The sequence below is a fragment of the Lutra lutra genome, chromosome 11, assembly GCF_902655055.1.
Source record: "Lutra lutra chromosome 11, mLutLut1.2, whole genome shotgun sequence".
NCBI lineage: Eukaryota > Metazoa > Chordata > Mammalia > Carnivora > Mustelidae > Lutra > Lutra lutra.
The window spans coordinates 103,112,792-103,134,534 of record NC_062288.1 but is presented as its reverse complement, the minus strand read 5'-3'; the positions used below and the strand labels follow the sequence as shown (position 1 = coordinate 103,134,534).

The window sequence follows — 21,743 nt, the reverse complement described above, 5'->3', positions numbered from 1 at the left end:
ACAGTGAGTCACTGCAAGGTTTTAAGCAAGCAAGTAACCAGGTCAGATTTGGTGATTCAAAAAGCTATTCTGGAGGAAATGTGGAGAAGACAGAGCCTTTGTCAGTCACCAAGCCGAATGGAGTAAGACTAGAGGCAGGAATACCAGTAAGACTACTGTAATAGTCTTAGCAAAATAAAGAAATGTATTTGTGTGTGTGTTTGTGTGTGTGTGTATATATATATACACACACATATAGGTATATATATAAATGAACACATACACACACACGGGCCTGGGTGGCTCAGTTGGTTGGGCTTCCAACTCTTGGTTTTGGCTCCGGTCATGATCTCTAGGATCATGGGATTGGGCCCTACGTTGGGCTCCACACTCAGTGGGGAGTCTCCTTGTCCCTCTCCCTTTGCCCCTCCCTCCCCTCTCAATTAGAGCTTTTATAAAAATAATATATACATACAGAATTTTAAAAAAATAAATGTGTACATACATAATAAAACTAGGATGTACCATCCAAACAAATTAAGGAGGAAAAATTACATAAGATGCAAGAAATAGGACTTGCCGCACAGTACTATGGACCTTTAGGTAATTCAGGTTTGCTGAAGCATAATGTGCAAGGTGAGGGTCATGGTAGAGATGTTCCCACTCCAGCTGCGCACCTACACTGACTGAAGTCAAGAGAGAATCCTCCTACCACCACTCCCATCTTAATTCCTGATGACTTGAATATCCATATACAGGATACTTCCAAGTATGCTGACCTCAGTTGCTTCAACTCCTCTCCTAAAATGACTCTGTCCTCCACCCCACCCCACCCCCAGACCATTTTCATGGTCTCACCCCTAGACCTTATTACCTTCCCATGCCTGAGTCACCATATCTTCTCCTTGTCCCCCCAGGATCTCCTCCTTCATCCTCAAGATTAGCTGATGAGCATGCCCCTCATTTCACTGAGGAAATAGCAGCAGTCAGCAGGGAGCTCCCATAAGTTCCTTCAACTGCCCGTCCCATCTACCAGCCTCTGTCTGCATGCTTTTCTCTGCGGTTCTCTGCCAGCTCACCCCAGAGACCCCAACGTAATCTGCTGGTTGCAGCCTAGGCATAAGGGTCTTGAAATGTTTCCTGGATGATGTTTACATACATCCAACATAGAGAGCTGCTACTGTGGATGAGTAGCCCGTGCTTTCCCCCTTTACCTAGTCCAGGAGAGTGTTCCCGAAGTACTTTCCCTCCCAGCATCATTGATTTTTTTCCCCTCTCCTGGCTACAAACATGCTGTTAACTTCCCCAATTTAAGGAAAACTTTTCAACCCCATTTCTTCCTCCAACTACTGCCCCACTTTTCTCTCTCTGTTACAGCAAAAATTCTCTAAAGGGTTGTCCGTACCTGTGTCTGTAATTCCTTTTCTCCCATTTGCTTTCCAGATTTTGCCCCACAGACCTGCCAAAGCTGTTGTCCTCAAGTTCACCAATGGCTTCTTCATTGCTATTGTCGATGGCCAATGACCAGTCTTCAACTTTAGTGGCCATCAGCAATATTTAACACAACTCACTCTTCTCTCCCCTAGAATCCTTTCTTGACTTGGCTTCCAGGATACCACATTCTTCCTGTCTTCCTCCTAATTTGAGATGGATACATCTCAGCATCTTTTCCTGGCTTCTCATTATACCCAAGCTCTTAACACTGAACCCACCCAAGGCTCAGGATTTGGATTTCCTCATCCTCTTAGGGCACTTGTCTCACGGCATTAATGCTTCCTAAATGGTGACTCCTAAATGTCTATTTCCAGCCTAAACTCCAGAATCCTACATCCAAATGCTACCTTGACATCTCTCTTGAATGCGTAATCGGTCATGTCCAAAATGGGGTTCCCGATCTTTTCCTCCAACACTCCTCCCAGCCTTTCCCAGCCTTCCAGCCAGGCTCAGGCCCGATCCTTGTACCCATCATGACTCCTTTCTTCCTTCCTACCCATGATCATTCTGAGAACAAATGCCCTTGACTCTGCTTTCAAAATATACTCAGAATGCAACCATTCCTCACCATCTTGATTACTACTTTTTGTTCAAACCTGCCATGGCCCATCACCTGAATGACTCAGATAGCCTCTTAGCTGGTCCCCCTGCTTTTGGTTCTCCCCATACAGCGGTTGCTCAGCATGGCAGTCATATTGGTCCATCGTGTCCGTCTTTGCTCAGATCCTCCAGTGGTTTCCCATCTCATTCAGAGTAAGACACAAAGTCCCCCAAATAGCCTCCAAGGCCCTTTATGCCCCCCACCCCCCGCCCATACTCACAGATGCCATCACCTCTGTGACCTCGGAGCCTCCCGCTACAGCGCAGCTCCTCTAACTCACCAGGCCCATAAATCCAGGGACTAAGCACCTTGGTGGCCTCCCTGCTCCCCACGGCAAACTTCTCATCTCGCTTCTCAGCTGCTGGTTTTTTTTTTTTTTTTTAAGATTTTATTTCTTTATTTTCTTATTTTTTAAATATTTTATTTATTTGACAGCACAAGAGAGGAAATACAAACAGGGGAAATGGGAGAGGGAGAAGCAGGCTTCCCACTGGGCAGGGAGCCCCATGAGGGGCTCAATCTGGGACTCCAGGATCATGACCTGAGACGAAGGCAGCACTTAACCGACTGAGCCACCCAAGGCGCCCCAAGCTGTTGGTTGCTTCTTTCAATGAAAAAAAAAATTTTTTTTAAGTAAGCTCTGTGCCCGGCATGAGCCACGAACTCACCACCCCAAGATCAAGAGTCTCATGCTCTTCCAACTAGGCCAGTCAGAAACCCCTAAACATTTTATTTTGGGATAATTCTGCATTCACATGAAGTGGTAAGCCATTATACAGAGAGGCCCTGTGTATCCCTCATCCAGGTTTCCCCAGTGGTAACATTTCGCAAAACTATAGTACAATATCGCAACTAGGACATCGCTGTAGGGGTGTGTTAGGTACCTGCAGGTACTATGACAATCATCACCAACTGGGTGGCTTACAACAATAGTAATTTATTCTCCCACATTTCTGGAGGCCAGAATTTCTAAATCCAGGCATAGGCAGAGCCCTACTCTCTTCAGAGGCTCTAGGGGAGAATTCGTTCCTTGCTTTTTCCAGCTTGTGGTGTCTGGTGGGCGCCATCTTCTCTGCTCCGCCTTCACATCACCTTCCGTGTGTGCGTGTGCAACGTCTGGCCTCTCTCCTACAAGGCCACTTGGGATGGCATTTAGAGCCCACAGGGATAATCCGGGATAATCTCCTCATCTCAAGATCCTTAATCTAATTGCCTCCGCAAAGACGTTTTTTCCAAATAAGTTAACACTTACAGGTTCCGAGCATTAGGATGCAGACATATCCTTGGGAACCACCAAGGTGTGGCACATTTGCGTCATCTTGGAACTCCTCAGATTGCCTTTTCGCTGCTGAATTTTCTGGAAGGCTTTTTCTGCATCAGTTGATGTGATTATGTGATTTTTCTTCTGTAAGAGCTTCTTGATATGGTAGATTACATTGATCGAATATCGGACCAGCCTTGAGGGCTGGGATGAACATACCACGTATTTTTCTTACCTGTTGCTTGTTCTTCCCATTTGAAGGTAAGTTCCAAACCTTTGTTTCATGGTGTTCTTTGCTGTATCCCAGTACCTAAAATGAGGGCGGGCAGTAAGCGCTCAGTACCTATCTGATGAGGGGATTACAGAACAGTAGAGAGGGGAGGGGAATTCCCAAGATTATATTGAAAGGAAATTCCAGGATAACAGCTGTGGGCAACCGGTCCAGACTGAAATAGGTCAGAGGGCTCCAGGAGAGCCTATAGAATCTGAATGCCTTGAGGGGACTTAGATAGTCCATCAACAGAGACTTGGGGTTGATTTTATAAGTATGTAGAAAACTAAGGAAACGATTTTTCAAAAAGAGATAATTGTTACTGTTACAATGCCATATTCTCTTTTATATATTTTTAAAAGATTTTGTTTATTTATTTGACGGAGACAAAGCGAGAGAAGGATCACAAGTACAGGGAGCAGCAGAGGGAGAGGGAAAAGCAGGCATCCCACTGAGCAGGGAGCCCGATGCCGATGCCGGGCTGGATCCCAGGACCCTGGGATCATGACCTGAGCTGAAGGCAGAGCAGACGCTTAACGACTGAGCCACCCAGGTGCCCCATTGTCATATTATTCTAAAAAGAAACGAGCTATCAAGCCACAAGAAGAATATGAATGGAGGAAACTTACATGCATATTACTTCCGGAAAGAAGCCACTCTGAAGGGGTACATACTGTATGCTTCCAACTATGTGGGAGTCTAGAAAAGACAAAACTGTGGAGATCAGGGGTTGTGGGGAGGGAGGGAGGAATAGACAGAGCATAGAAGTTTGTTAGGGCAGTGAAATTATTCTGTATGATACCATGGTAGTGGATTCATCATTATACATTTGTCCAAATCTGTAGAATGAACAAGGAAAGTGAACTCCAATGTCAACTGTGAACTTTGGGTGATAACAATGTGTCAGTGTGGGTTCCCTGATTGGAACAAATGTCCCGTTCTGGTGGTGTGCCATTTCTGTAGTGGGAGGGTGGGGGAAGGGTGAGGGGAGGGGCAGGGGTATATGGGAATTCTCTGTACTCTCCACTCAGTTTTACTATGAAACTAATATTGCTCTAAAAAATCATTTATTTTAAAAAGGCTAATCGTAAACTTCAGGGAAAACAAAAGTTGTCCGAGAAAGAAAAGCACTCCCAGTTCAGGACCTGGCTCAGCCAGGACCAGACCGAGGTCTTATGGGGCCCAAAGCTTAAACAGGATATCTTGAGGTGGGCAGGGCGGGAGGACTCTTGAAGAGAAGAAAAACACTAAATCAGAAATAAATCTGACTAAATCTCAGAGCAGTTTCTGGAATCTTTGCACTTTCTCTGTTCTCATGGGAGGAGGGTATGGAGGGATCTAGTTAATGATCACTTCCCATTGTTACCAATTTCTTTTTTCTTGAGATGAGAGCCTTTAAGATCAACTCTCTTGGGACGCCTGGGTGGCTCAGTTGGTTGAGCAGCTGCCTTCGGCTCGGGTCATGATCCCGGCGTCCTGGGGTCGAGTCCCACATCGGGCTCCTTGCTCATCAGGGAGCCTGCTTCTCCCTCTGCCTCTGCCTGCCATTCTGTCTGCCTGTGCTTGCTCTCTCTCCCTCTCTCTCTGACAAATAAATAAATAAAATCTTTAAAAAAAAAAAAAGATCAACTCTCTTAACAACTTGCAAATATGAGATACAGTATTATTAACTGTAGTCAATGTCTTAAACAGGATAACCCCTATTTTTATGTGCTTTAATTATAGTGAAAGACACACCACCTAAAATGTACCATCTTAGCCATGTGTAAGTGTGAGGTTCAGTGGCATTAAATACATTCACACTGTTGTGCAACCGTGTCCACCACCCGTCTCCAGGACTCTCTTCTTGCCAGACAGAAACTCTGTCCCCATGAAGCACTAATCCCCTCACGCCCCAGCTCCATTCCACTTTCTGTCCCCTCCAGCATTGGGACTGGCCTCTGTGATTGTACTCCAGCCCTTCTCCCTGGCATGGTAGAGTTGCTTCCATGCGTTAATCCCCCATCCAGTCAAGAGGTGTCTCGTTCATCCCTGCCCACAGAGCCTAGTCCAGTGCTGGACATACCATAAGACAAGCTGGGGGCAGAAATGCAAAACAAGTAAGAGAAGGGTGGCTTGCCCGGGAGGCTCAGATGGTTAAGCATCTGCCTTTGGCTCAGGCCATGATCTTGGGGTCCTGGGATTGAGCCCTGTGGGCTCCATGCTCAGCGGGGAGTCTGCTTCTCCATCTCCTCCTGCCTCTCCCCTGCTTGTGCACATGCGCCATCTCTCTCTCTCAAACGAATGAATAAAATCTTAAAAGAAAAAAAAATGAACTGATGAAGAGTCCCATACGGGTTCATGATCAAAGACACATAGATGTGTGGCCTGATCTTACATAGTGGGTGCTCAGTGTAATTTGAAAGTATAAATGATGATATGGGTGATTTCTATAAACTTTTACTTCTAAATTAAAAAGGTAAAAAGGAACACAGAGTGGAAACCAAGCCTCACTCTACCCATCCCACACTCCAGATACTCACCAGAGGCCCTCTCCTTTCGTACCCTTCTAGAGGACTGTGTGTTCATATACATACAAACACACACACGCGCGCGCGCCCGCACACACAGTTCCGCGGGTCTCGCTTTTTCCCACTTCCCTTATCTTCGAGATCCTGCTCTGTCAGTACGTAGAGAGCTTCCGCATTGTTTGATAGCATTCACTGAAGGATGTATTTATCTTGTCACCTGTTTATCCTGTCTCTTATCACCTGTTTACACCTGTCACACAATTTATTTAATCTGTCACCGATTGGCAAACATTTAGGTATTTCCAAGTTCTTCCTCTACGAGCAGTGCTGCAGGGAACAGCGGCTGGTCTCACGAATGGCTGAATTTTGCCTCTCGTTTCCGGCCCTGTCCCACCCCACCTCTGGCTCAGCCTCACCCCTGGCTTCCTAGGCCTCCACTGCCAGCCCTCCTGTGGCCAGAGCTGCCTCCAAACATTTACTAGGCCTTCCTCTGCACCGGGCTTGTGCTAGCCCGACAACCCCCAGTCCCACCCTCCTGGAGCTCCCAGTCCAGAAGGAAAGACGGACAAGATATCAGTGACCTACAAACAAGGTATTAGTACTGAGATAGAAACATGCAGCCCCACCTACCTGGGAAGTCGTAAAGAACAGCCAGTGGCTTAACCTTTGATAACTTTGTCACTGATGGACAGACCGTGAGTAGGAGGAAAAAGGGGGGGGCGCAGGGTGTGGGCACAGGGTAAGGAGAGGCAGGACTGCCCAGCTGGCGGCCTGCACTGTCCCGTCTGGCCAGGCCTAGGCCAGCACTCAGCCTGCCCACTTGAGGCTGCCTCTCCTTGTGTCCTGCCCGCCTGTTCTCCCTCTGGGGGCCTCCTCTGATGACCAGCCCCCCAACACACACACCCCCGTGTAGGAACCCAGTCACGTTGCCTCACTTTCCGAACGAACTGCTTGTCCCATAGAAGGGCTTGTTGCATGAGGTTAATGACTGTGGTGGAGGGGAGAGGGCAGAAGGGGCGGGGTGGGGGGAGAGACAGGAGGGTGTGTACCACCCCTGAACAGACTCCTCTGCCCACAGGAGTGAAGGTTCCAGCACTAACCTCAACACCAAGGTCTAGGTCATTGGAGATCTTTCAAGCCCCTTCAGACCCCATTATCCACATCACTTTCCATGTTCCCTGTCCCCCAGGTCACTGAGCAAATCCTTCCCCGCCTCAAAATGTCCACTGCACCTGTCCTTTCCCTGCACCTCCAAGAGTCCCTTGTTAGGAGATAAACGTTCCTAGGAAAGACAGCATGGAACTGTTAGCAGGGACCCCGGGGTCCCTTCACTAGAAAGAACACAGGAATACATTTGATCTAGCGCATTACGTAAGCAAATTTGGGTAGAAAGGCCACAGTGGGTCTGCTGAGTAGCCAAAGCTCTGCTGTCCTCTGGGGAAGGGTCCTGAAAATAGGACGACAGGTGCTGAAAGGGGCTGGGAGGCGAGAATGTCTTCCCTGGCTGCGCGGGAGTGTGTTTCTGTCCGGTTTAATGGCAACCTGTTTTAAAGGGGGTGTAAGCAACATTACCCATGGAGAAACGAATGGATGAACGAAATGTGGTTGACACCCATCCATAGGTTGTACCCATCCACGCAATGGAAGCTCCTTCTGCCTGAAGAGGAAGGCAGTGCTGACACCGGGGACGGCGTGCACGAACCTAGAGGACATGCTGTCCGGTGAGATAAACCAGTCACAAAAGGGCAAATGCATATGAATATATTCATATGAGGTACCAAGAGTAATCAAATTCATAGAAACAGAAAGTAGAACGACAGTGCCCAAGATCTGGGGGGAGAGAAGAATTGTTTAATGGGCAGAGTTTTAGGTTTCCAAGGTGAGAGAGTTCTGGCGATGGTTTGCACAGCAAGGTAAATACACTTCACAGCGTTGACCCGTATATTGAAAAGTGGCGAAGATGGTGAATTTTGTGTTCTGTGTAGTTTAACACAATTAGAAAAAAAATTAAGTAAAACATAATGACCAGGAAAAAAAAACAGCGGAGGTGGAAAAACCTCCAAGTCAGCTCATGTCAGGCGCAGTAGAGGCCCAGACAGCGCCTGAGCCCAGGAACCCCAAATGCCCAGAGCGCAAGGGAGTGGCCCAGATGGGGCTGGGCTAGGCATCCAGGGCAGAGGAGGAATCTGAGGGGGCAGGACCCCACTGACCCGGGTCTCTATCACAGCTCCACCTCAGGGCTGCCAGGACTCTGTCCCAAAGTCCTCACCTGCTGGCTCCTCCCTGCGGGAGCTCCCACTAGCTCTGGACCTTGCCTAAGGCTCTCTGAGGCTCATCTTTTTCAGCAGGTAAGAGCTGACCCCCTACCAAATGCCAGGCACTGTGCTAGCTGCTACTGGTGCTTTGACAGTGACTCCTGGGATACCCCATGGAGTGACCAGGGTTGGCTCCTGTGACTGGATGTGGGGCAAGGGCTAGTGCGTAAAGGTAGGAGGAGGGGTCATCAGTTAGTGCCTGGTTCTGAACCTGGAGTGGAACCGTCACCCCCTCCCCCGCCCCCGTGTATGTGCAAATGTGCATGTGGTCTCGAGAGCAGGTACTGTCTGCTGTCACTTAGGATGCTCCGACGGTCTGTGTGGATCGGTGGGCGCCTAGGGGCCCCTACAGACCTGAGGATCATATGTGCACGGGCCGAGGATCACAATGGACTTGGCCAGGGCGGGTGGCAATGCTCCCAACGTGGTGATCGCACATTCGGATGGATGGGCGACGCTGCCTGCTCTGATCCCTAACTCATTATTAAGCTCCTCGCTCTTTGCAGACGCTCCCTGCGCCTCCCCCGCTCCGGGCTGCAGCGGCGCAGGCGCCGGGCCGAGCCGAGCGCCGAGCGGGGAGCGGGCGGCTGTGCTCCGGGGCCGGGGTCCCGGGGGAGCAGGTGAGCGACCCGCGCTGCGCGGCCCCCAGGCCCTTTCGGAGACGCCGCCCGGCCGCGCTGCGCCGGCGCCCCCGCCTTCCCTGCCTGGCAGTACCCGTCCTGCCTCTGTTGGCATCATCCCTCCTTCCCCTGCCTGGCATCCCTCCTCCCCCCTGCCTGGTATCTCCTCTGCTCCCGCCTGCCTGGCATCCCTTCTCCTCCCTGCCTGGCATCCTCCTCCCCCCTGTCTGGCATCTCCCCCCGTCTGACATCCCCCTCCGCCCCCCCTGGCCTCTCCCGGCTCTCCTCCCTGCCTGGCTTCTCTCTGGTCTCCCCACTGCCTGGCATCCCTCCTTCCCCCTGCCTGGCATCTTCCTTCTCACCCCTTCCTGGCACCTTCCTCTTACCTGGCACTTCCCATTACCTGGCACCCCCCCCCCCGCCCCCACCGGCGCCTGGCATCTCCATCCCCTCCTCCTCTCCTGATCTCTCCCCCTCTCCTCACTCTCTTCCTCCCCCTGCCTGGCACCTCCCCCACCCTCAGCCTGGTTCTCGCTTCCCCCTACCCCCTTTCTTCACCCCTTCCATGACTGCCAAACTCCCATCTTACCTCCTCTCTGATACCTCCCCCTTCTCCTCTCTGCCTGGCCTCTTTCCTTCCTTCCCCTACCTGGAACCTTCCCGTCCTCCCTCCACCTGCATTTCCCCTCCTTCCTTCTGCCTGGCACTCCTCCGCCTGGTACCTTCCTCTCCTCCCTCATGTCTGGCACCTTCCCTCCTCCCCGATCGCCTCCACCTACTCCTCCCCCTCGCCTGCCACCCCTCCCTGCCTAGCATGTTCCCATCCTGCTCCTGCCTGGCATCCTCTCCCTCCTACCCATTCCCCTGCCTGGCACTTCCCCTCCTTCCCTCTGCCTGGCACCTCCCCTCCTCTGCCCTGCCTAGCACCTCCCCTCCTTCCCTCTGCCTGGCACCTTCCCTCCTCTCCCCTGCCTGGACACCTCTCTCCCATTCAGGTTGTCCCTCTGTCCTCAGCCTTCCTGTAGGGCACCCCACCCCCCACCCCGTGGGCTGGTAACCTCTCTCCATTAGCGTCTTCCTCCTCTCATTGCTGGCCCCGCCCCCTCACACTTATCTGAGTAGCCTCCTGGCCAACACCGCCTACGCCTACGTGTGACCCTGAACCACTCTCAGCCGCCCCCCACCCCATACCTGTAGCAACGCCTTTACCTCATCCCCCACGCTCTACCTGCTCAAGGACTTGAGTTCACAATTGGGTCCTGAGGCCAGCCTGTGGCCTTGTGGCTGCTGCAGGAGGGCTGAAACTGCAGGGAGGGGCAGTGAGGGGTGGGGGTGGGGGGGCTGAACATGGTGGGTGGATTGAGAACAGGCCTACTCCAGGTGGCTGCCACCTCGGGATTCCCTCGGATGTCCCTTCTGGGCTCCATGAGCCATCCAGGTCCCGTCTGGGCCTGACGGTCATGCCCAGTGCGTCCGAGGCCCAGCTCCTCCCTTCCTCCCCGTATCGCCAAGTCCCCAAACCTTGTCTCCCCTTCCAGGCCTGGGTCTTGCCTGGGTTCTCTGCTCTGTCCTTCCAGCTCAGTCCCTCAAGACCTGGTCTGTGCTGACTGCTTCCTGCTCTCACACTGCTCCCGCCCCTACCTCCCCAGGAGCCCTCTCTGGCCCTTGCCTGTCCCCTCCATCCTGGTCCCTTTCCACACATCTCCTGTTTTCTTTCTCAGACCTCCTTGTCACGGAGTTTGGTCCACCCGGCCGACCCCCTCAGGCTTCCTCCCCAGTCCTCAGAAGTCCATTTGGACTCTGCCTTCGCGCCTCAGGGTCTGGCCCTCCCCTCCCACTGCCCTCTCCTTTCAGATTCTCCTCACAATGGCCCTTGGTGCTGCAGGCGCAGTGGGCTCTGGGCCCAGGCACCGAGGGGGCACTGGATGACTCCCCCGCTGCAGGACCCCGCCACCTATGACTCCAGGCCTTCAGCACCCACCCGCCGTGGTACAGGTAGGCGCTGCCCCCCCCAAATCCAGGAGCAGGAGCCCTGGGACCCCACTGAGAGGTGCTGGCTCTTGGCCTCTGGTCATACCCAAAGGCCCCCTCTGGGCATTTCTGCCCTGCCCAAGGCAGACCTGTGACACTGCTTCCTATCTCCTCCCACCACTGGGGCCACCCCCCCAGACCCTGCTGACATCTTCCACCCTTGCACGGCCTCTCCTGAGGGCCCGTCTCCTCCTGGCTCCCTGGGTCCTGCCTATCAAAGCTGTTCTGAGCCAGGAACCCGGTGGGCCTGATACCAGTTTTTGGGTCAGGTGAAAAGGGCCTGGGGCTCTGGGTTATTTCATTTCCTCCCATTCGCAGACACACAGACACACACCTCCCCCATCCTCACCTGCGTGTGTCCACACATGCTCGCTGCTGGCTGGGGGGACCCCGCTGATGCCCAGCACAACTTGGGCTCCCGAAACCTAACCCCAGACCTGCTTTGGCAAACTTCTAAAATCCTTCCAGAACCCAGACAGGGGTTTGTTCTCCGCGGGAAGGGGAGATGGCCGCAGCCGGTCACGTGGCCTCTGGTGGGGTCAGCCTGGGGCTGCCCCCAGGCAGGCCTCCGACTCAGAGGCGCTCCAGGCCCATCACATGCGAGCTGGATGTTCCTGGGCCTCCTCTTGGCAGAGTACAAGGAGTGTGGCCAGGCTAGTACCACATTGGTGCCCCTGGTCCAGAAGGAAGCACCGAGGACCTGGGTGGAAAGGCTGCCTGCTTCAGAGTCCTGTTCGGCTGTGGGGAAGGGCAGGAGCCGGGTCTGAGGCCTGCCCAGCCCCATGTGTCATCCTGGCTACATCACTAGTGGGAGTCTCCTGTGACAGGCTGGGTGCTGGGGGGACTTAGTCCCTGCCCTCAGGACCTGAAGCCTGTGGGGAGCGCCCCAGTGGACCATTCAGGCCCCAGGGCTCTGAGGAGGGGCAAGGCCCCGAAAGGGGCAGCCTGCAGTGGGCTTTCAGGGGGCAGGGGCTGGGTGAAATGACGGTGGCTCTCCCAGCTTCTGCTTCCTCAGAAAGAGCAGAGGAATTCTCTTCTGCCTGGGCAGCTGGGGGAGCCCGGGGCTGTCACCTGATGCTGGCCACTGGGGGAACAGAGTCAAGGCCGCGAACAAAGGTCCTGCCTCTTCCCCACAACCTGAGCACTGTCTCAGGTTAAGCATGGACAGGCTCCTCAGCTTGCAGGGGTCGGTTTTTTAACGCAGAGTCCTAAACAAAAGGTGCAAGCCGGTGTACTTTCTGGGCAACTCGGAAGTTCTCAAAAGGCCTCTGGTGTCTCAGTGTGGAGACTTGCTGAGCAGTGGGGTTCCCCAGGGGGTACCCTAGAGCCGGGGTTCCCCCGCATGGCGAGTCCTTGTGAGTTGCCGCTGATTTGGGGTGCATTGAGCTGAGCCCTAAGCCGGCTCCCCAGCAGCAGGAGGTCAGTGGCCAGGTTTGATCCAGATCATGCCTGAAGGAGGTGATCACCCCAAAGGATGGGCCGCAGGGGTGGGGAGCCTTGGCGGGGTGGTGGGGGTTGGAGGCTCTGAGTGCTTTGGGTACATCCTGATGACACCTGGTCACAAGGTGAATGGAGGGTCGGTCCTGACACCCCCGGGGGCCTCCCCATGTGAGGGGGTAAGGAGGAAGGTGCTGGAGGAAGCTCCTGGCATTTTGTTCTGGAGCCTCATTAACATGAAATTGGGCTTCATTCAGTGTGTGCAGTCCCCGGGAATGGAGCCGGCTTTGACGCTTGACGGCTGGGGCACGTGCTGTCATTTGGATGCTGACAGGCCCCGTGCTCGCGTCTAGACAGCGCGGTGGGCGCGGGCCCAGGCGTGCAGCAGCTGGAGGCTGTCTTTGCCCGGGCGCTGCCAGTGTGATTGCGAGTGAGAGCTCGTTATTAGGGAGCGTTAAGTGGTGGAGGTAATGAGCTGAAGGTGTCACCAGGAGGGGGGGTCCCGGGAGGCGGTGTCAGGAGGTGTCACGAGAGAAGGCTGAGTTGCAGACGCAGGGGAAGAGTGAAGGGCCCGCAGGTTCCGCTGGATTCTGAGCCCTCGCGGGTGACCGCGCCAGAGGTGGCCGCCCGCTGCTGGTGGGCATGCGGCTGAGCGACTCTGGGGGAAGCCGGGGCTGTGGGCATGGTGTCCCGGTTGGCGAGGGCTGCGCAGAGCATTGGTCACTTGCAAAGACCCTGCGGGAGACTAGTTGCTCACTTCAGCCTGGCCCACCTCCTGACCGGCTTCCCAGGCCATGAAACCAATTTCTTGGTTACCTAAACTTCCAGGAAATCTGAGCATGTGTCTTAGGAGCATGTGTCCCGCTCATGCCTTTCCTGGAATTTACAAACTTGGATCATCTCCCATGTCAGCCTTCTTTCCAGACCAAAGAACATTCTGGGGCCTGGAGCAAGGAGCAGCGTACTGTGGGGAGGGGAGGAGTCAGAGACAAGAAGATGCAGGAAAACATGCCTGGGCTCCAGCTCTCTCCAGAAAGGGTCAGAGGCACTTGCAGAGACACCTGTAGTGAGGAAGTCAGGGCACTGGGAATACAGGGGACGGAATATATGTGGGAGCCGAGAATCACATTAGTGCACAAAACACAAGCCTGAGGTCCCAAGACCCCTTCTGCAGTGAGAAAAACGGGGCGCACATGTCATTCACACTGCCCAGGACGCCAGACCGTTTGCTGAGAGACACTGTGATTCCGGGCCCTGTGACCCCGAGAAGTGTCTCCTGTGTGATGACGTGAGGGGGACACTGGGCGGCAGAACTAAGCGCGGGTTTCCTAGGCCAAGGGAAAGATCCACGCAATAGTGTGCAGCCACGGCAGTGTTGCTGATCATGGTCAATGCCAAGATGTAAGTTAGAAGGACTCGAGGAAGACACGGCCTGCCTCAGGAAGAGCCCGACAAGCTAGTATTACGATAGTTTTGAGAACTATCAGGCAGCAGGAAGGTCTGTTTAAAATTGGGGACGAAGTAGAGTCACATTCCTGGGGAAGGGTAACATCCTCGTAGGAACATAGAGACCTGGCCCGGCACCATCCCAGCAGCGAGTCTGGGTAGAGGGCGGGTCGGGCCACTCGCCTTATACCTTAGTGGGGGAGCCTGCTGAGAAGCGGGCCCTCGTGTCAGGGACATCCCGGCTTCACCGCGGGGCCCGCGGGGCTGGAGAAGAAGCTTGAGCGTGAGGCTGGGACGCAGCAGGCGACCCTACACCCTAACCTGGGTTTGCTTGTCTGGGGCATGGGATCAGGTAGAGAGGGGCTCCCTCCTGCCAACAGACGCGACCCAAAGGGAAGGGCAGGCTGCAGGGGGCAGCCATGAAGTCACTACCCCGAACTAGGAGAGGAACTTGTCCAATAAAGGTCAGACCCCGCCTCCCCCCCCACCCCCCACCCCCGGCGCCACTTCCTCAGGCAGAGAGACCCTCCCAAGGGGTGGGCGAGATGGCAGGATTAGTCCAGAGTTTCTCTCCGGAGGAACAGAGTAGAGGGCTCCCCGTGAACACATGATGACAAGAGCATGGGGTCCCCTCCCTGGTGGGGCCGGGGCTGGCCACAGTGCCGACAGACACGCGGAAGCTCAAGCCCATTTGACCCTCCCCGATCCTTGTCTCTCCACTGGAACGATCCCCTCTTCCTTTGCTTTGACTTGATTTCCTAGACACATCTCAGTTCTATCCGCTTAAGTCTCAGTAATGCCGCTGTTGTCTCCTGCCTGGACCACGGAGGTGGCCACTGAGTGGTGCCCCGCTCTCAGTCTGGGCCCGTCCTCACTGCCCCCCGCCCCCCGCCCACCAGGCTTCCTGCAACACAGACCTGATCTCTTCTGTCTTCCGTTTCCTCTCAGGCCTCAAGTGCCTGTCCTCACTTGGGGCTTTCCCACATGCTGTTCCCTTGGCCTGCAACACGCTTCCAGTTCCCTTCACCTGCCCAAATCTGCTCATCCTTCAAGTGTCGACTCAAATGCCACTTCTTTTTTTTCTTTTTTAAATATGTTATTTATTTATTTGACAGACAGAGATCACAAGTAGGCAGAGAGGCAGGCAGAGAGAGAGGAGGAAGCAGGCTCCCTGCTGAGCAGAGAGCCTGATGCGGGGCTCGATCCCAGGACCCTGAGATCATGACCTGAGCAGAAGGCAGAGACTTAACCCACTGAGCCACCCGGGCGCCCCTCAAATGCTACTTCTTCCAGGGACACTTTCTCCCACCCTGATGAGATATGAAGTCCCACCTGCTTAGAGCTTGTAGCATGTACCCAAAATGTAAAGATTTCGTTGTAGTGCTCCTTAAAGGCACAGGCAGCATCTGTCTTGTTCAGCACAATTCAGAAAAATATTTCGTGTATGAAGCAGGGAGGGGTGGGGTGGGCAGGAGGTGCCTCTGACAGTTGAGCTTAAGAGGACCCTGAGGGGCACCTGGGTGGCTCAGTCAGTCAGTTAAGAGTCTGACGCTTGATTTTGCTTTGGGTCATGATCTCAGGGTTGCGAGATTGAGCCCCACGTTGGGTTCTATGCTGGGTGTGGAGCCCACTCAGGATTCTCTCTCTCCCTCTCTCTCTGCTCCTACCCTACTCTCTTGCTTGCGTGCTCTCTCTCTCTGCCAAAAAAAAAAAAAAAAAAAAAGGAAAGAAAAAGAAGAGGACCCTGAGATCCTTCTGTACGGTTGACCCTGCCCTCTCTACACCCCACAACCCAAGGGTGGGCCTTTTTTCCTACCCACCTTGGCCTGCTGACACCTGAGCTGCCCTTGGCCCATGCCTGGGCAGCAGTCCCTTTCCAAAAGGACCTATTCCCCTTGTTCACAGACGCTCCTAAACAAAATTTAGTTGTTTGTTTTGTTTCGTTTTAAAGATTTATTTATTTATTTTTGAGAGCAGAAAAAGAGAGCATGCCTGGGGTAGGGGATGCGGGAGGGGCAGCAGGAGAGAGAGACTCTCAGGCAGACTCCCCACCGAGCACAGAGCCTGACATGGGGCTCGATCCCCCCTACTCCCTGAGCTGACTCTGGGATCGTGACCTGAGCTGAAATCAAGAGTGGGAGGCTTTACCAGCTGAGCCGCCCGGGTGCCCCATCCGTAGTTGTTCTTATGGTGAGGGGAGTCTAACTTCCTGTGACCCTGCTCTTGCCCGTTGGAGTTCTAGAGAATAAACCCTTTTCTGCTTCCATGACATCTGACTGCCTCCAGACACTGGGAGGCAGTTGTCCACACTCCCTGGGTCTGCTCTCGGGAACATTTGGGTCTGGCTTCCTCAGACGTTCCTCACCTGGAGGCCTGGGCAGGCTGCTCTCGCCCTTGGTGCCCACTGGGAGAGCCAGAGGGGGGTGGGGCTGCCTGGTGCTGGCAGACAGGCTTCGGGGCTCCCCGGGCTCTGTTGGAAGGTGGGCTGTGCCCCTTAACAGCTAGGCAGACATGGGAAGAGGCACGTAGTTCTCTGAGCCTCATTGTCCCCGTGTAAGGTGGGTCTTGATGCCCCTTCTGGAAAGATCCACAGGGATGCTAAATACTGAGCACTCAGCTCCACACCCAGCATGTGGTGAATGCCAGAGCGCCCCTCGTTGGCCTGTGGGTTAAAATGTGGTGCTTGGCGTCCATGCGTCATCTGCAGACCCTGTAACCGTGTCCTCCCTGATTCCAGGCCCAGCTTCCGTTCTCACCGCCCTTACACTGTGGGCTCATAAGGCCTGGAGTCAGCGAGCAGCCTCTGGGCCGTTCCTCCCCTCAGCTGAGAACCCCACTCTCCCTGCTCCCACATCTTGAACTCAGGTGCAGAGTTGGGTGGTTAGGTAGAGCCCCCCACTGTCCAGCCCTCTCTCTTCCTCAGCCGTCCCCCGAGACTCCAGAGCAGCTCCCGCGGGATGGAGACAAGCCAAGCAGACCCTGGGCGGAAGTATGGCAACCAGTGTTGACTGAGCTCATTGCAAGTTTTAGGAACTGTTTTAAGAACCTGTCACGGTTTAGCTGATTTATTCTCACCCGGAGACGATGAGGGAAATGCTAGTATTAGCATCATCATTTTCAAGATGAGCAACTGAAACACAGAGAGGTTGAGTAACTTCCCAGTGGTTAATGCAAGACCCCATTTGGGGTCTGTGTACCACATCCAGCTCCCAGAGGTGTGCGGCGACCCAGACCAGATGGGCCCTCAAAGAGACAAAGCAGCTAGCCCTGGTACCCCAGCACCTAGTCCTAAGGTCAAAGGCTAGTTGTCCTGGTGCTTAAAGCTCACACCACTCATTTACATTTACATTCATTGCTGGGTGCCTAGGGCTTTAGAGTTTGCAACCCCAAAATGGGGGGTGGGGGTGGTAAACTGGAGAAGTCCTGCCACTTTGAAAAGGGACAGCCCCTCTCCGATTCCAGCTGATTGTTTCCAAGTATATTAGTAGGCTTTTGTTGCCAGATTTCCAGTTTTTTTAAGAGATTCTGGAAATCTGGCTTTTTAGGTGAAGTCTCTCAATTCTTAAGATTTTAAAGTTTTGGGGGCGCCTGGGTGGCTCAGTGGGTTAAAGCCGCTGCCTTCGGCTCAGGTCATGATCCCAGGGTCCTGGGATCAAGCCCCGCATCGGGCTCTCTGCTCAGCAGGGAGCCTGCTTCTCTCTCTCTCTCTCTGCCTGCCTCTCTGCCTGCTTGTGATCTCTGCCTGTCAAATAAATAAATAAAATCTTAAAAAAAATTTTCTTAAAAAAAAAGATTTTAAAGTTTTTGGTTTTTTTTTTTTAAGATTTTTATTTATTTGACAGATCACAAGTAGGCACAGAGGCAAGCAGAGAGAGAGAGGAGGAGGAGGCAGGCTCCCTGCTGAGCAGAGAGCCCGATGTGAGGCTCGATCCCAGGACCCTGGGATCATGACCTGAGCCGAAGGCAGAGGCTTTAACCACTGAGCCACCCAGGCGCCCCGGTTTTTGTTTTTTTTTTTAAGATTTTATTTATTTGTTTGACAGAGAGAGACACAGTGAGAGAGGAAACACAAGCAGGGGAAATGGGAGAGGAAAAGCAGGCTTCCCCCTATGGGGCTTGATCCCAAGACCCAGGGATCATGACCTGAGCCAAAGGCAGATGCTTAACAACTGAGCCACCCAGGTGCCCCTTTAGGATTTTTTTTAAAAAGATTTTATTTATTTATTTGACAGAGAGAGAGAGATCACAAGCAGGCAGAGAGGCAGGCAGAGAGAGAGGGGGAAGCAGGCTCCCCGCTGAGCAGAGAGACCAATTCGGGGCTCAATCCCAGGACCCTGAGATCATGACCTGAGCCATAGGCAGAGGCCCAACCCACTGAGCCATCCAGGCGCCCCTCCCTTTAGGATTTTAAAAAAAGTGTTTGAGAAAGACACTGTGTAGGCTACGCCAAACCTGTCGTCTTTGCGGCTTCCTCCTTGGGCTCCTCTCACGCTGTCACCCTGCACTGGTCTCCTCTTCTAGCCCTGGGGCCCAGAGCCCTAAGTCAGCGTTGCTAGCCTGGAGAGCTCGAGGGTCCCTGGTATCACTGGAGCCCATGCTGAGAAAGACTGCATTGAGTTGGGGTCACTTTAAGCAGTCTCTTGTCATTGGTGAACTTTAAACAGAGCGCAGAGTCTTGTAAAAAATTTGAGGGTCCTCCCCCAGGTAGAAACAGGGATCCCAGTGATATGCTACTAACAGGAAGGGCTGGAGGTAGAACCCCCAGTTGCAGAATCCCCCTCAAAGACTGAGTATTAAACCCAGAACAGTGGCTGGTGATGGAATTCAGGGCACTTGTGACAATCAACAGTGGGGACTGGGCGGTGGGTGCGGGGGAAGTGGGCAGGGGCACAGTTCATTGTCAAGCCGAAAATAGCAGTGACAGTTGAGATCCAAACACGGTGGTCTGAGCCCCGCCTTTGACACTAGTTCCCTGTCTGGCTCTGAGACAATCATTAACCTCATGTTCCTCATCTTTAAAATGGGTATAGTGGGTATAGTGATATTCAGCCCTTTAACTTCTGGGATGTTCAAAGAACTGAATTAAATAATGCATACTGCACTGTTTGGTAGGCTATGAAAGCTCCGTGAAGATGTATGTGTGAATTTGGAGGTGTTTGACAAAGTCTCTCCCAATATCTTGAGTGTGACACATGAACGTGGGTGAATGTGCGGGTAAATATTTAACAACTGGCTCTTGACAGGGTGGGAAGGGGGAGCTGAAATCTGATTTGTATTATTTGCCAATTTCCCTGGTATAAATACTCCTACCATGGCTGATTTTAAACTCCCAACGTGACACTCCAGCTCATCACTGCCTGTTACTACCATTGAGTGAATTTGCTACCAATTGAAGACTCAGCCCAAAGGTTGTAGATTGTCTGGAGAGAGGGCTTTGTCTGTCTGTCCTTTTCCGGTACGGTCAGCATGAACCTGGATGAAGGGAGAAGGTCGAGCTCATGGATCTATGAATGACTCACAGCTGGAAAGGATGGCAAATGTATCAGATAGCCGAACTGAGACTCCCAGGTTCCCAAGCTGGGATAATGGGCTGATTCCTACAAGATGAAAATCAACAGGAGTAAAACTATACATCACCTGTTCTTGAATCCAGATAGGCAGAGGGTGGGAGACACGTCTCGGCACAGTCAGAGTAGAGAGGGAATAGAGGTTTTAATTGACGGTGAGTTCAAAGTCCAAAGTAGGGTGAGTGTTTGCCCAGGAGCGACGTGCTAACTAAGCAATGGTTTCATTTGGGCCCTTAGGACTTGACGAGAACTCCTGCATGCCCCCCCCATACTGTCTTGCTGTGCACATTAAGCTGGTGAGAGGGGAAGCGGCGCTGTACCCGTTTTACAGATAAACAGACTGAGGCGAAGAGAGGTTGATACAACATGGCCCTTTTGTATTCCCGTCAGTCGGTGGTGGCAGAAAGATACAAGCTCAGGAGGTCTGGCCCCCAGCCGGGCCCTGCCTTGTGCTCATAAGCACGTTGTTGTCAGCACCGTGCTTTTGGTGGTCCCAGGCAGACCGGGGGATGCGAGGGGACAGGCGGGTGGCCCTGGGACGGGTAGGCTGGTTACACGAAGACCAACACAGGAGGAGGGAAGGCAGTGTTGGGAGGTGGGTGAGTCTTCTAGGGCTTCCTTAGCAAAGGAGACAGCTGGGGGCTTCAAGCCTGGAAATGTATTTTCCGGAGGCTGCTGGAGGATAAGGTGTCGGCAGAGGGCTGGGTTCTTTGGGAGGTTCCTTGTGAGGGCAGATCTGCCCTGGGCCTTGCTCCTTGACTTGCTGATGGCTGTCTTCCCCCAGTCACACATCTTCCCTCTGTCCCTGTGTCCTAAATTTCTCCTGTCCTAGGACACTGGTCATATTGGATTAGGGTCACCCTACTGACCTCCTTTTAACTGCATTTCCTTTGTAAAGACCCCATCTCCAAGTAAGAACACGTTCTGAGGGAGGGGGTTTGGGACTTCACCAAACGAGTTCAGTGGGGGGTGGGGGGAGACACAATTCCACGTGTGCCAGGGGGACAATGATGGTGGCCTTTGGGATCTGAGCCCTGTCTCATGGAGGAGCAAGAAGACAAGCTCTAGGCAACTAGAACATCTGGGAGGTGACCCAGGCTCATGCGCACCGCAGGAAAGACCGAGGTCCTCTCTTTCCCTTGGCCTCTGGAACAGCAGCCGCTCACCCGGCTGTAGCTTTCCCCACATGGGGCCGCGTGGAGCCAGCAGCACTTGGCGCTGAGTGGTCACACAATAGGTGCTCACTAAACGTGTGGCTGGACAGCAGAGGAGGAAGGGGACAGGTGCGGGGGGAGGCCCAGCTTCTCCTCCAGATGCCTCAGCCCCAGCTTCTGAACCTCAGCTTCTCCTGGCCTGGCGGTTGCCCTGATGGATCCTTAGGTGTGAGTCTGTGGGCCTTGGTGCTTTTGGTGGCTTCTGAATGTCCCCCCCCACCACCTTTCCTGCAGTCCTTACCACGTTTCTGGGCCCGACACATGAGCTTCCCCTGTAGGACCCGTCCTGCATATCAATGCCACTTCCTGAGCTCAAGGAAGCTTCCAGGAGTTGGGGTAGAACACAGGCTCTGCATGGGCTCCCCGACTCACCAGAATTAGCCACTGTGAATAACTGCCCAGCGGAGCCCTCAGAGGTACCTCGTGGTATTTGGGATGGTCCCGCAGTGGTGGGCCTCTGAAGGCTCCCTGTTTTCACCTGTCTCCTAGGTGGGGACTGTTGGGCAGTAGGATCAGACCCAGAGATAAGGCAGGGCAGTGAGGGCCACACCCGCAGGGTCAGAAGGGCTCAGCATCCAGGAGCTACTAATCGTGGTGAAGACTAAGTGTCTCCTCTGGGGCAGGCCCTGTCTCCAGTTCTGCACGTGCACGACTGCGCGCTAAGCCTCACATCTACCTGTGAGTCAGGTGTAGGGCTTCCTGTCTTAGGAACAGGGGAGACGAGGCTCAGACTGGTGAAGGGACTTGTGCAAAGGTAGGAGCTGAGTGTGAACCCAGGACCGTCAGACGCTAGATCAGTGGTCCTCCACCCAGGGCAATGGCATCCTCCAGGGACAAAAGACAGCGCTGGGAGATATTTTTGTTTGTCACACTGGAGGATGGGGGAGGGGGGTGGGGTGTGCTGGTCGAATTTCCTGGGTAGAGGCTGGGGATGGTACCAACATCACAGGATATGTGAGACAGCCCCCGCAATAAAGAATTATCCAGCCCCAGATGT

General features: G+C 53.5%; 1 protein-coding gene across 1 annotated transcript in view; it reads left to right on the top strand.

Annotated features, from left to right (window-relative positions):
• The first annotated feature begins 8,961 nt into the window (after window positions 1-8,961).
• The window catches only part of SMARCD3 (SWI/SNF related, matrix associated, actin dependent regulator of chromatin, subfamily d, member 3), a 29,986-nt gene continuing 17,204 nt past the window's right edge, over window positions 8,962-21,743 (top strand). Inside the window, exons 1-2 of the mRNA XM_047694667.1 lie at window positions 8,962-9,051; window positions 10,906-11,046. Of these exons, the coding sequence (XP_047550623.1) occupies window positions 11,008-11,046 (39 nt within the window). The 5' untranslated portion in view covers window positions 8,962-9,051; window positions 10,906-11,007. The remainder of the gene's footprint in view (window positions 9,052-10,905; window positions 11,047-21,743) is intronic.